At 43.7% G+C, this 13,617-nt stretch overlaps 1 protein-coding gene across 1 annotated transcript in view; it reads left to right on the top strand.

Moving 5' to 3' along the window:
- The window catches only part of PCNX2 (pecanex 2), a 269,742-nt gene that overhangs the window by 63,271 nt on the left and 192,854 nt on the right, over positions 1-13,617 (top strand). The window contains exons 10-12 of the mRNA XM_090044227.1: positions 4,171-4,313; positions 6,819-6,972; positions 7,062-7,094. Of these exons, the coding sequence (XP_089900353.1) occupies positions 4,171-4,313; positions 6,819-6,972; positions 7,062-7,094 (330 nt within the window). The remainder of the gene's footprint in view (positions 1-4,170; positions 4,314-6,818; positions 6,973-7,061; positions 7,095-13,617) is intronic.

Genomic DNA, 13,617 nt, shown 5'->3' with positions numbered 1-13,617 from the left:
CAATTTTATTTCCTGTGGTTTCAGAGTGGCTTTGGAATCCAGGGAATTAACTCTGCTTATCTTTTCTCCCCAGTCCTCCTCAGCCTGCTGTCAAAAGTGGTGGTTTTAGTTGCCCCAGTGACTAAAACCAGTAGCAGTGTGGAAGGGAAGGAAAATGGCAGCAGTATGAACTCCCTGAGTTCCAGAGCTGTGCTGAAATAGCACTTTCAGCAGCCTTAGGGATTAGCACTCTGGCTGCCCACAGGTTATGTATCCTGCAGAGCCAAACAGGTTTGACACCTATGATTTACATGAACTTGATGTGATTTTTTTTTCTCTGTTTTACTATTAAACTTAGTTCAGTTAAGAATCTTGTGCACCTATACATATGCAGTGAGGCTTAAAATTAATCGAGTCGCCTGGAGTGTGGTAATTACAAGGGCTGTGCGAAAGGAGGGAGAATCTTTTGAATTTATGCTCCACATGCCTCAAGTTTCCCCTAGAGCCAGGTCTCCTTCCCCAGAAGGCACTTCAGAGGAGGATGTGGTAGAGGGTGCGGAGCAAGTGGCTCAGTTGAGTCCTCTACTCCTGTTGCTGTGCCTTTGCCTGCTGAGGAAGGGGAAAAGGTAGCATCTCAACATGCACCTGCACCCCAGAAGCAAGTGGGTAATGTGGGTTCATTTTGAGGTGGCAGATGATCCCATATATGCTATCTGCCTGCACTGCTAAGCCAAAACCAGCCAGGGCAAGGAAACGAAACCCATAAGCACCACAGGGATGCTGCTGCATTTCTGCAGGCATCACCCCCTTGCTCTTGCTCCTCCTCAGCCTGGCACCAGTGGGAGTGTGCCCAAAAATAAGTCCCCCTCTCACTCCAAAGCTCCCGTCCCCCCAAAGCAGAAGCAGGCCATCCTGGAACAGTGGGAGAAAGGCAGACAGAAAGGGGGGCAAGTTACAAGGGCGAGCGAGATCACCCAGAGCATTCAGGCAATGCTTGCTGTGGATGGCTAGCCTTTCTCCTTCATTGAGCAGCCAGGGTTCAGGCAGCTCATGGTGCTCATGGCTTCTTCATACCAGGTGCCCACATGCACCACCTTCAGTAGGGCAGTGGTTCCCTCCCTGTATAAGGTATACAGGGAGTACTTGAGGGAGGAGCTGCACAAGGCAGGTCCACAGGTGGCCTTACACTTTACCTCGGACATCTGGAGCAGCCAGGCTGGAGATCACGCCTACCTCTCCCTCACAGGGCACTGGTGAGACCAGTCAGGTTGTCGGTGGGCTCTCCTTCAAGCCAAGGTGATGGACAAGTGCAACAGAGATCATGGGGGCCATGAACTGCTTCATGCAGGGTGGCTCATTGGACAGGGCGAGCTCACCCACGAGTTCATGATCACCAGCAATGGGGCCAGTATAGCCAAGGTGGTCTGTGATACCAACTTTGTTGGCATCTGCTGTATGGCACACAAATTCCACCTCACTGTCAGGGGGACAGGGCTGCACCACCAGCAAGCTCATTTCAAAATGCAGGAAGGTGGCAGACTACTTCCACTGGAGCATTAAGGGGGCAAGATGCTGCAGGACAAACAGGCAGAGCTGAACATTCCACAGCACAGAATCATCCAGGACATGGAGACTCGGTGGAACTCCACATACCTGATGCTCGAGAGGCTGGTGGAGCAACAGAAGGCCATCCATGAAATGGCCTTGTTCGGGGAGACTGGGATCAGTGGCTCCCTTAACAGAGCTCAGTGGGATACCATCTCCCAGATCTTAGTGGTCCTCAAGTCCTTCCTCAAAGTCACTGGGACCCTCAGTGCTGGCGATGCCCTCTTTAGCCAGGTGATCCTCATAATGAGGGAACTTCAAATGGAGAAGTTGCAGGGGATCAATGTTCCTGGTTGGGGCAAGCTGCTGTCACCAGATGTGCAAGCAGATGTGAAGAAGAGCATCAGGAAATGGCTTGATCTCTTGTGGTCCAGTATGGTCCATGTGCTGGCTGCCATGTGTGGGCCAAGTGCATGGCTTATATGGTGGAGTCCATATAATGGTGCACCAAACCCCACCATCAGGCAGGTAGTGCTCAGGCCTTGATGGCTGCCTATCTCACTGAGGATATAGAGCTGCTGCTGTGTGACCCCTTGGCCTACTGGACAAGCCACAGCTAGATATGGCCAGATCTGGCCATGGTTGCCTGGGAGCACCTGTCCTGTCCACCAACCAGTGTTCCAAGTGAGAGAGTGTTCGGCTTTGCTGGTGATGTAGTGATACCCCACCTTGGGTCCGGTTTGGTGGAGCACCTGCTGTTCCTCAAGGTGAACCTCCCACTGCTGGGGATCCCCAAGCTCTAGGTACAGATGGAGTGAGTGCCACCCTTCTCACTCCATCCACTTACTGTTTTTTCAAATATTTAAAACCATTTAATGCCCTGCTCCCAGAGCTGGAGGTGGCATTCACTGCATCACCAGCCAGCATGGGAAGAACATGTCCCTGCTGAGCTCCTGTGTCAGGATGAACTTGGAGGTATGGGCTGGGGCTGTGGGGAAGGAAGAGACCCCAGGTCCTGGGCATGACCACTAAAATGGCACTATGCCAGGACCAGGAGGCCTGATGGAATTGTTGGTGGTGTGGCAGCCCCAGGAAATGCCAGGACTGAGGATCATCTCCCTGGTGAAAGGTGGGTAGGAGGCGCCCTAACCTTCAGCTGCCACACGCATACACACAGGCCTGGCTGGGGAAAGCTCAGACCCATTACGTCCGTGATAGGCCTGAGGCTTGCTGGTTGCTGTGGAGTTGTGAGGCTCCAAGTGAGCTCAGCTTAGCTGCCTGGGGTGCTAGCTTTCGGGTTGAAAAACCCTTTGTCAGGCTTAGGAAGCACCTGCAGTTGGTGTGTGTGCTGTTCCTGGATGGAAGGAATAGTAAAGAAGCCAGAGGCTGGCATGCAATGCAGGCAAGGAAGCCAGTCAGTGAAAATGGAAATAGAGACGTCAAGGGGTGAGGTACAGGCTGGGGTAGGGAGGAATGGGTGTAGCAGGTAAAGGTTGAGAGGTACCTAGGGAGTCAAATGTGCAGCAGGTTGTAGTGTGTCATAATTCCAATGTCTATATTGAGTCCATGAGTTTCTGTACATAGGAGGTTGATGAAGTGCAGTTCATAGGTTTGTCTGTGAAAAGTGATTTGTAAATTCCATTTAAGGATCAGGTCTGAGGGATTGGAGACAGGCAGTGTGCACTCATTCTGGTGTGCAGTTATTGCTTCGTGTCTCCTATGTATTTTCCATCTGGAAACTTGGTGCCCTGATGGAGATATCTATTTTACTGTGAAGATATCTTCATACTGGAGATATTGTTGGCAGGTTTTGCATGTCTTGGCATGGCATGGCATGGATCCATTTGGTGTGTTTTGAGCTGTAGGAAGTTGGCTTCTGGTGATGAGGTTAGCGAGGTTTAGTGCTTGTTTGAATTTACAAACCACTTTTCACACAGGAGCCTATGAACTGCATTTCATCAATCTCCTAGGTGCAGAAACTCATAGGCTCAATATAGACAGTGGCACACTACAACCTGACTCCCCAGGTATCTCTAAGAGCCGCACTGATTAAAGCACCTCATTCCCGGAAATGTTTATGCATGCATAAACACCCCTTGTGATCTGAGACACATACCTTATCTGTCTTCGGGGATATTACCCCTGAGACATCCAAAAAGAGGTAAATAGTCCTGCAGCCTGTGATGAGAGGTAGCAGACAAAGTGTCCAGATTGTAAACAGTGCTTTGTATGTCAAAGATTAGAATTTTGTCCCATGAGGTGTGCTCTAATTGGCCTAACACTTGAGAAGAGTCTAAAATCTACAGACAAGAGATGGAGTCAGAACAATTAGACACATTGTGATATGTTAAGTAATAAGTAAGTAATATGTTAAAAGGAGTATTAAAATATTATCAAAAGGTTTTTTACATGACTGGTAAAACTCCTGACTATGTGCAAGAAATGAGGTTAATGCCTCATGTTTTTTATTCTTAAAATGAAGAAAACAAATTCTTGCTACTACTCATTTTATGAAGATATTGATAAGAATATTTTCATGCAAATTTTTGCCTCTTAGAAAAACGCACTTTATTAGCAATAGTATGTTCATATGAAATTGTGTGTGCGTGTGTACGTCTGTGTGGCTGGTTTGTTTTTGTTTTAAAGCATCTGAGTCAGGACCTCGAGGACTCTTCATGTTCTTCAGTGCAACGAAAATTTAACAGGCAATTTTACAAATTCATTATATTTCCTGGGAAGTGGATTAAAGTCTGGTATGATCGACTAACCTTATTGGCTTTGCTGGACCGGTAAGCTTCCTCCATTTTCTCCACTTGCTTATTTTTATGCATGTAATGAACTGTGGCTTGAATTGCCCCTTAGGGCACTGACAGAAGTGCAGCTTCCTGGTCTAACGGAAAGTGACATGAATTACTTGACTCCTCCCAACCCAACAAATGTTAACGGTTGGGTCTGCAGGTTTGGGGATTGAACCCCATACAGGGACAGATGGGTTTTCTTCAGCCTCTTCCAGCCCCCAGTGCTGCCTTGGCATGGGAGGGGGAGGTGGAAGGGGAGGGAGGTCCATTTTGGGGTTTTCCCAGTCTGCGCTGCAATTGGGGTGGGTGGATTGGACAGCCACCCCAGGGTGGCTCCACTTCACCAGTCCCACCCTTCAGCTTCAGCTTCATAGTTTCATAGTTTATAGTTTCTAGGGTCGGAAGGGACCTGAGCAGGTCATCTAGTCCGACCCCCTGTCATGACAGGAAAGAGTACTGGGGTCAAACAACCCCAGCAAGGTGTTCCTCTAACCTCCTCTTAAAGACCCCCAGGGTAGGGGCCAGCACCACCTCTCTTGGAAGTTGGTTCCAGATCCTAGCCGCCCTGACCGTGAAGTAGAGCTTTCTGATATCTAGCCTGAATCTACCCTCTACCAGCTTGTGACCGTTATTCCTGGTCACTCCTGGCAGTGCTTGGGGGAACAGGGACTTCCCCAGTGCCTGCTGATCCCCCCTGACTAGTCTGTAACAGGCTACTAAATCCCCCCTCAGCCTTCTCTTCTGGAGACTGAACAGGTTCAGGTCCCGTAGCCTCTCTTTGTAGGGCCTGCCCTGCTGCCCCCTGATCATACGAGTGGCCCTCCTCTGGACCCTCTCCATGTTGTCCACATCCCTCTTGAAGTGCAGCCCCCGGAACTGGACACAGTACTCCAGCTGCAGCCTGACCAGTGCTGTATAGAGGGGGAGGATCACCTCCTTGGACCTGCTCGAGATGCATCTGTGGATGCATGACAAGGTACGGTTGGCCTTCCTGACTGCATCCCCGCACTGCTGGCCCATGTTCATCTTGGAGTCAATGATGACTCCAAGATCCTTTTCTGCCTCTGTGCTGACAAGAAGGTAGTTCCCTAACTGGTAGGTATGGAGCCGGTTGTTCCTCCCCGGATGCATCACTTTGCAATCCCTAGAATGAACTCCTTCCTCTCTCTTCCCCCCCTGGCACTTTGCTTTGGCATGCCTTCACCTGAACCCTCATGTAAGGGATTGGGCCCTTTTAAAGTGCTCTGCAGCTGTGTACTTGTGTTAGGTTACAGCTGTAAAGTGTTTTTAGGGGCCAGATTGGGCAAACATTTCACTTCTGTCAACACCCTTGAAGTTAATAGCACAAACTATTTATTGAAGGAGTAAATCGTGGATTATTTTAAACATATCTGTTTGATTTAAAGATGTGAAAAATATTTTTCTATGGTCTGAGCTTCGGCCTTCACAGCTCATTTTTGTGGCTCGCTGTCCTGAGAAGTGACCTTGGTTCATATCGGTGTTAAAGTATGAGATAGTCAGTCTCTCCACATTCACAATTACAGTTGCCTACCAAAATTAATTTTTTTACCATGGCATTTCTCCTTTCCTTTTCTCATTTCAGTTGGAATTAGCTGTTTTGCCAGTTCCCATTACTAGATGTAATATAATATGTTAGACTACTATCAACCCAAAACTTATAAGACAACATAGCCAACAACTGTAGTCTGGCCTCTCATGAGCTTTGATCCCTGTTAGTGTGGGTGAATATATCATATAGTCATGCTAATATGAGCTCCACTGCAGAAATGTCAGAAGACAGCTTTAGCATGCTACAGCAACCGTAGTATCTAACCAGAAAACTTCTAATGTATGAGGCATATCCACTGAAGCACTCTTATTTACAAACTGAAGGCTGGGTTCACTTTCCTAGGCACCTGTGTTCTAACAGTTCAGATTAAATATGTGAATTGGATATAGTGTGCTTTTGTAATGTATATAAGGACAAACTGTGTTTAAAGCAATTTTAACCTGGCAGTGGTATACAGTTCCTTCTTTTGATCACATACTATATTTTGTCTTTTGCCTTCTAGTTAAATGAAGGTTTCTCTCTCCTCAAGGAAAACTATACATTAAACTTTTTATAAAGCACAGACAAATATCTGCTCAGATGTACATGTTACTTTATGAATTCCTATTCAGTAAGTCAGGTTATACGGTCATAAGGGTCATTGCTGGCTTTCAAATCTATGAAATAAAATACCCAGATGTTTTTGTGAGGTTTAGGTATCATAATGATAAACACAGCTATGAAGCCTCAGGTACATGAGTTTTATATGTAGGTAAGTAGGTGTTGATGCAGAGTTCTGGGTAAAGAATCTCAGGTGCTATCAGTTGTAGTTCAAGTCAGTAGAGCAATGACATTTTATACAGGCTGACGGTCAGGCCCTTGATAAATAAATAAATCCTTTTTTTCTTCCTTTTTAAAAGTAACGCCTATTTATTTTATTCATGTAGGACGCAAGACATTAAGGAGAATGTGTTGGCTGTTATTCTAGTAGTTCTTGTTTCTTTTCTTGGATTCCTAACACTAAACCAAGGCTTTTGTAAAGATATTTGGGTCCTCTTGTTCTGTCTTGTTATGGCCAGTTGCCAGTATTCCCTTCTAAAGGTAAGGGGCAAGTCTGCTTTTTCTCTAAGAAATTGTGTGTAATCTTGTGGAAGGAGAATCCAATAAACTTTTTTCTGTTCTGTTTGTAGAGTGTTCAACCTGACCCTGCCTCACCAATCCATGTAAGTCTAAGCGGCAGAACACGGGTGTTTGCGTTTTACATTTATTGCTTTTGTGCTAAATGGGAACCAGTTGGGATAGTGAAAGTTTAAAAACATGCAGCTTTTGTACAGGTTGCAGGTTGTTTATCCAGAAAGCCCCAGAACCAATTGGTTGTAGCTTTTGGGACTTCAGAACTACATTTATTAATGATTGATTATTTGAATTAACTCTTATCCCTGGAAATTATATTTTTTCTATATGCCAAAACATGTAATAAAAATGAATGCATCTGAATAAGGTTATAAAAATGTAGTCATATGGCATCTGACCAACCCTTCCTTTGTTTTCCTTTAATCACTCTTAGGTCCTGAAAGAATAGTAATATCAGAGCTACACTTTGGACGTGTCTACGCAAAATGGTGTGTTGCCATAGCAACATGCAATGGCAACGTAGCATTCATAGGCATCTACACATGATCAGCAGCTACTTTGCTGTAATGATGTGCTTCCTTGGCATAGTACCCTGCTATGGCGAAATAGTTGCTAAAAATAACCATGCACCATGTACATGGTGCAGTACAGGGTGTTACTACACCATGATTTAGGACTACCAAGGAAGTACTAAATCACAGTGCAATAACAACATCACCATAGCAACATGTGTAGACATACCCTTTGATCCTTAGCCCACTGAGCTGAGAATCCATCTTCAAGACTGAGGATTGATGGGGTTTTTTAATCTGCTCTTGTTGAGGTTTACCTCAAAATAACTAAGAAAGACTATATAATTGTCTGATGACATGGCACACTGTCACACTGAGATGTGGGTGGCTAGATCTGGGGCCCCTTCGGCAATCAAGACGCTGATCAGGGTCAGGATAAGTAAGCAGTTTCAGCGGTCAAACCAGGTCAGGAAGCCAGAGGTTCAGTCAGAGAAAAGGGTCTAGGGGTGAGCTGAGTCTGGAAGCTGGAAGATCAAACAGAGAGAAAAGGCCAGGAGCAAGCCAGTTAAGAAGCAGAGAGATCATATACAGAGCAAAGCCAAGGAGCCAGCCAGAGGGAACAGCACAGTGGTCTTGGGTCAGGTTGAGCCCTGTTGCCTGGGCACTTCCTCTTTCAGTGCAGGTGTTTATAAGGGGGAAGTGGAGGGTCAGCTAACCCCAGCTAGCCATTTCAGTGACAGGGAGTGGGGTGGAGGGTTAGGTCCTACTAGAGGCTTCAGACCAGCCTTGGCCAGCTTAAATGACAAGCAGCTTAAATGACAAGCTGTGTTGCCAAGTGGCGGCCTCAGGGCTGAAGTTGTGGCATGACACACATGCCTTCTTCTTGTTAAATTCCTCTCCCTGCCCCTCCACCCCTTCTGTAACTGTGTTCATATAAAACACAACCATTTGTCATGAAGACTGAAATACCACCATTGGGAGAAGGTTAATTGAGGTTTCAACGATGGGTTATTGTGAATTAGCCTATATTAAAGGAAGCATGCAGGATCTGCTGACTGTAGTACACAATTACAAGCTATCTTTCTATTCTATATCATTACATCTGGAAATACTGCATATAGGGCAGCAGTACATTAGAAGTACTGATTCCTTGCTGGAAACACAATTATCTGGGCATATTTCTCTGAGGAAGGGACTGTGCCTCTGGGAAATAGATCCAGTATATATCTGTTGCTTTTTGAATTGTGAAAGTAAGGAAAGTGGGGTTGTTGAATATATTACAGTCAATAAAAATACATGTGCTCTTACACTAATCAGTTTGATCAGATGAAGGTGGAAGGTAACCTAGTTAAGGGAAAGGAATAACATCAATATGCTCAGTCTCCTTATTAGAAGATATTTCTAGCATAAAGGCATGAGTTTGCAAACTGCAGGAGGAGGAATGTTTTCTTCAACTCAGAATACTCAGCTCACTGCAGGTTGGAAGGTCTGAAGCTAGGTAAAAGAGCTCCTGTATGTTGCTGTTAGGTCTATTATGGTTATACAAGGATATTGGCAATCACGAAACTTCAAACTGGCTCTCTACTCCATCACGTTGGCTCTATTTTTTTTGTCAGTTGAAAGGCTAGAGATAGAAATTCCATTTTAAATTAAAGTTGTTTGCAGTTAGCAATTGTAGGTTCTACCCAGATGAATCTTAAAGGATCCTTAGTTTTCCTTTCCACCTCAGTCATTCATAGGATATATGGAACTGTCAGATATCACACATTTGCAGACAATTGTCTCCACACAAAGTAAGCAGTGCTGATAAACAGCAAATTCATTTACAGTGCCATTCCTTGTATTGTTATATTTCCAGAACTTTAAAAAAAAAAAAATTCATACCTCAGTAAAGAGCTAATTTTCTCAAGGCCAAAAATAGAATCTGCTTGTCAGTTCAGCTAAGACATGGCTAGGCACAGTAATGTGAACAGTAATCAAATCAACTGCACATGCAGACATTAATAATGTGCACATTTGTTTAAAATGGGTGGTAACCAGGTTAATCAAAACTTCATTTTAATCACATCAGTCTGATTATTTTTAGCATCAAAGACAAACAAATGAAGTTTAATCAAAGCATTTTAAATATAAAATCCTAGGTATAGTTTTATAATCACAGTAAAAACACTGTTATAGTATCAGCCATCTTACTGTGTCATGCAACATATAAAAAAATAAAGAGACTTTTGATTTCTTACCTCCACCGCAAGTCCTCTCCCAGACATTTTTCAAATGTGGCTTGTTTGATTTTGTATCTTAAAAAGAATTTGTGGTGTGCCATAACAATGCTGATGGAAAATATTTTACAGTTTTGTCATTCAGTGTTTTGAACATGTAAACCATATTTAACATAAGATTTAATTCATATGGCATAATATAATGCAGGCACTTAAAAATAATATTTTTATAACACAAGATATTTTCACAAAGGCTTGCTAGTGCTAAAGAGCATAATTGAAAATACAGCAATAAGTAGGCATGAAGGGCTACCATACTGTACTGCTTCATAATTCAAAATTCTACATTAAAATTGAAGCAGAGAACATTACTTGATGCTAATATGAGGATGCAGAACAGCAGGGAGGTTAAAGAATAATCAGTGTTCTAGCCATAAATGGCAATGCAGATGAGATTTTCAAAAAAATAACACAGTTAATGTTACAACAGTTACAAACGAGCCATGGGATAACCTGGGGATCATTTTGAATCTGTTCATGTTCTTCAGTTCTTAGGTATGAGTGGCCCAAAGTACTTGTCATAGTCTGTGTCTGGCTAGCAAACTCCAAACTTCTTCCGTACCTTTTCATGCAAACTTTTCTGTAATCAGCTGGGGCTCTGTCATCTTTAGGATATACTGCTTTAACGGTCTATGTAGGATTACTTTTGAAGGCCTCCCAGAGTATTCAGGAAGTGTTAAATGGCCCCATGGTCCTGTGCCTCACTGTGAGCATACAAGGTTAGTGCTCCAGTCTCTAGAGTAGATTCTTCACTTCCTGGTGCAATTTATGGTGTTTCTAACTTTTTAAAAAGCCCTGCATAGCTTGGTATGAAGAGGAGTTTGCTGTTTTCTTTCAACGTTGTGGTAACAATTGGGATCATCTGGCATCCTGCATCACTGCACGGAAGCTTAGGTTAGGTGAACTAGGAGATCAGGGTGATAAAAATGGTTTAGACAGGTAGCTTAGTGCCTGCCTTTCACTCTAACAAATTATCTTCTAGAGATTCAGGTTAGTTAGCATCAGTATACAATACAATACAGTAGAGTTTATTAATCTGGCTAATGCTTAGATTTTGTGTGCAGTGTGTTGAAGATCTGCTTTTATGGTTTTGTTTTTAATTTGCTTTTGTGTTTAGTTGGGGATTTCTGTTCTCCTACTCTTTGCTTGCCAATTATAACAGGAGGTCTCTTTTAGTCCTGTGTTCATGTTGCACGAGGTGCAAAATAGCAGAAACTCAGACCTTACAGACATGTTTTTTATTATGACAGTAAGATGCTGTAAATGCTCATGGTAGCAACAGTTGGCCTTTGGGTAATGGGTAAAAGCCAAAGATCCATGCATCAAGATAAGCAAATGGATGGGAGGGTAGTGAGGCCTTATCTTTGTCTTTGCCCCTGGGTTGCATGTGCAGTGAGGGCCTCTGGACTATGTTTGCAGTCTTTATTTGTCTAAGTACATTTGCAAACAGGTGCCTAGCAGGGTTTACAAAAGCACTTAAGCAAGTTAGTTACCTACCTCCCATTGAGTCTTTTGAGTCCTAATAGGTTAAGACACTTTTGCTAGTCCCATGAGGCACTTCTCTGCAATCATTAATTACCATTGTAAACAAAGCCCTGTGAGATTTCACACATGCAGGACTCCTCTTAAACCTATAGTATGTATACATACACTAATATGAGAATAATTTTAGATATCATTGTGATTTTTCCCATCAAAACACTTCTCAATCTAGAATGGCTTTTTAAACAAAGCTTTTCTCTTTTTTCTTTAATTTTTCAGAATCTTGAGGGGAAAATAAGAAACTTTTGAAAACCTCTTTTTTGGGAACACTAAAAACCAAGCACCTGAAAATTCAAAGACAAATGTAGATGAAATTAGAATAAAATGTGTGTGGGTTTGGGGTTTTTTTTTTACATTTGTCACAGGGGAAAATATAATTTTACCAACCCATTCCATATCACATTAAAAGTAACCAGCAAATCCTTGTAAAATGACATCTAGGCCAGGTACAGACATTATATGTATATCTAGTTCAGTGCTTTCCCTCTAAATCCTGTTGGAGTCAGGATATTCAGCTAGACAGACCATTTGTCTGACCCAGTATGATACTTCTTACATTATTACACTGTGTTCTTATGTTCTTTGCTTTAATTTTTATAGGCACATGGCATTAAAAACAGGAATAGGCTCAGTCTATGGCTGAGTCGTGATCAAAAAGGTTGTCAGTGTTGAATTAAAAATCGTGGTTCGTTTCTCGGGAGGAGGAAAAAAACTTCAGCTACAGACACACTTTATTAGCAACACAAAAGGTATATATTTGCAAATAGGGTCAGAGAGAGAGACAAAAGATCAATCACTCTGCCCCCGGGCACAATCATTAGCAGGCTTTTATCCCCTCTCTCCTGACCACGTGTGCAGAAGGAGGAATTTTTACAACTCATTTCCGGTTCATACAAACATATATGTAAACATGTCGCTTCATACGTCCCATGTGCATTATAATTAACTACTTAAGTATGCGGGGCGGGTAGGCTTAATATGCATTAGGTTATCACGCGTGCGTAGATGGGACCCAAGGTTACTCAAGGTTCAGCCTGAAGGCAAAAATGGCATTTGCTCTTATCTTAGCCTAAGAAAGTGGGGGTCATGAAAGAAAGTGTGATTTAGTGTAACAAAGAGATAGTAAATTTGCAGGACAGAGAGGGAGTGATACCTTAGTACAAAGGGCCTTTGGTGTTTTTCCCTTCAATTTCCAACCCCCACCCTTCCCTCTCCCATTAAGGAGACAAGGAGGGGTAGCAGCTGTGTTTTTTTTTCTAAATCTGCTATTGATAATGCATTTTTAATAATATTTCTAACAATATCCCCCCTCGAGATGCTTTCTGATCTTTACTTCATTCGGGCATATCAAGATAATTACGAGGAATTTTTCTGAGGACCATGACCTTTGCAGCAGTCTGTGCTTTTAGAGGGACTGCTGCGACCTGCATTCCTTCTACCGTGGTGGTTATCAATCTAGTGAGACAAGGAATAAGGCAAGGGATAAAAATCAAACCAGTTAGAGCACACAAAAGCACAAACCCTACCTTTTTCCTGTACCATTATTACTGATGCAATACTCTCCTAACGCCACTTGGGAAAGTTCCCAACTGTGGTTCTCATCCCATTTTTGACTAGTACTTTTAACATCTGCCTTACTACTTACTAGCCATTTCGGGGCCAAAGGAAAAGCCCTCCAAGGCCACTGGCCTCTGGCCTCCCGAAGCCCCCCACAGGCCCAGCAGTTGGTAAGATTAAAAGTACCTGCAATTCTTTCCATCATATCAACATACAAATTTGTCCCTGGGGGAGCAATTTGGGAAAGCGAGGGTGTGAGCCAGCGGTTACGGCTGCTCAATTCTGCTTCTTTCATTATGCAGATAACAACAAGGCACATTAAGATTCCCACCATATTTTCCCTTTTACTTTCTTGTCTAATTTTCTGAGCTTTGATTAAGCCGTCTCAGGCGCACTTGGAGATCACCAGTAGGTTCACAGCTCCACTTGCTGGCTTCTTGTTCCGAAGACGACTCAGCTTCCGGAGTGAGTTCGTCTTGGGAGATGTTGTCCTCTGACGCTTGTGGATGTCGTTTCACACGGGTATGGTGTATCCAACGATCATGGCCAGTAATCTTTACAGCGGTGTGGGTTGTTAGAAGTACCTGGAAAGGGCCACTCCACCTCTCAGTCAAAGGCTCCTTTTTCCACTGCTGCACCAAGACCCAGTCTCCCGGGGAGAAGTCATGTACCGGTACATCTAAAGGCAGACGCTGAAAGGAGGCTGCATACCTGTGAAGAGA

The sequence above is a fragment of the Crocodylus siamensis genome, chromosome 1 (assembly GCF_052110815.1).
Source record: "Crocodylus siamensis isolate JL-2025a chromosome 1, ASM5211081v1, whole genome shotgun sequence".
Lineage (NCBI taxonomy): Eukaryota > Metazoa > Chordata > Crocodylia > Crocodylidae > Crocodylus > Crocodylus siamensis.
This window is presented reverse-complemented; position numbering and strand designations above follow the sequence as displayed.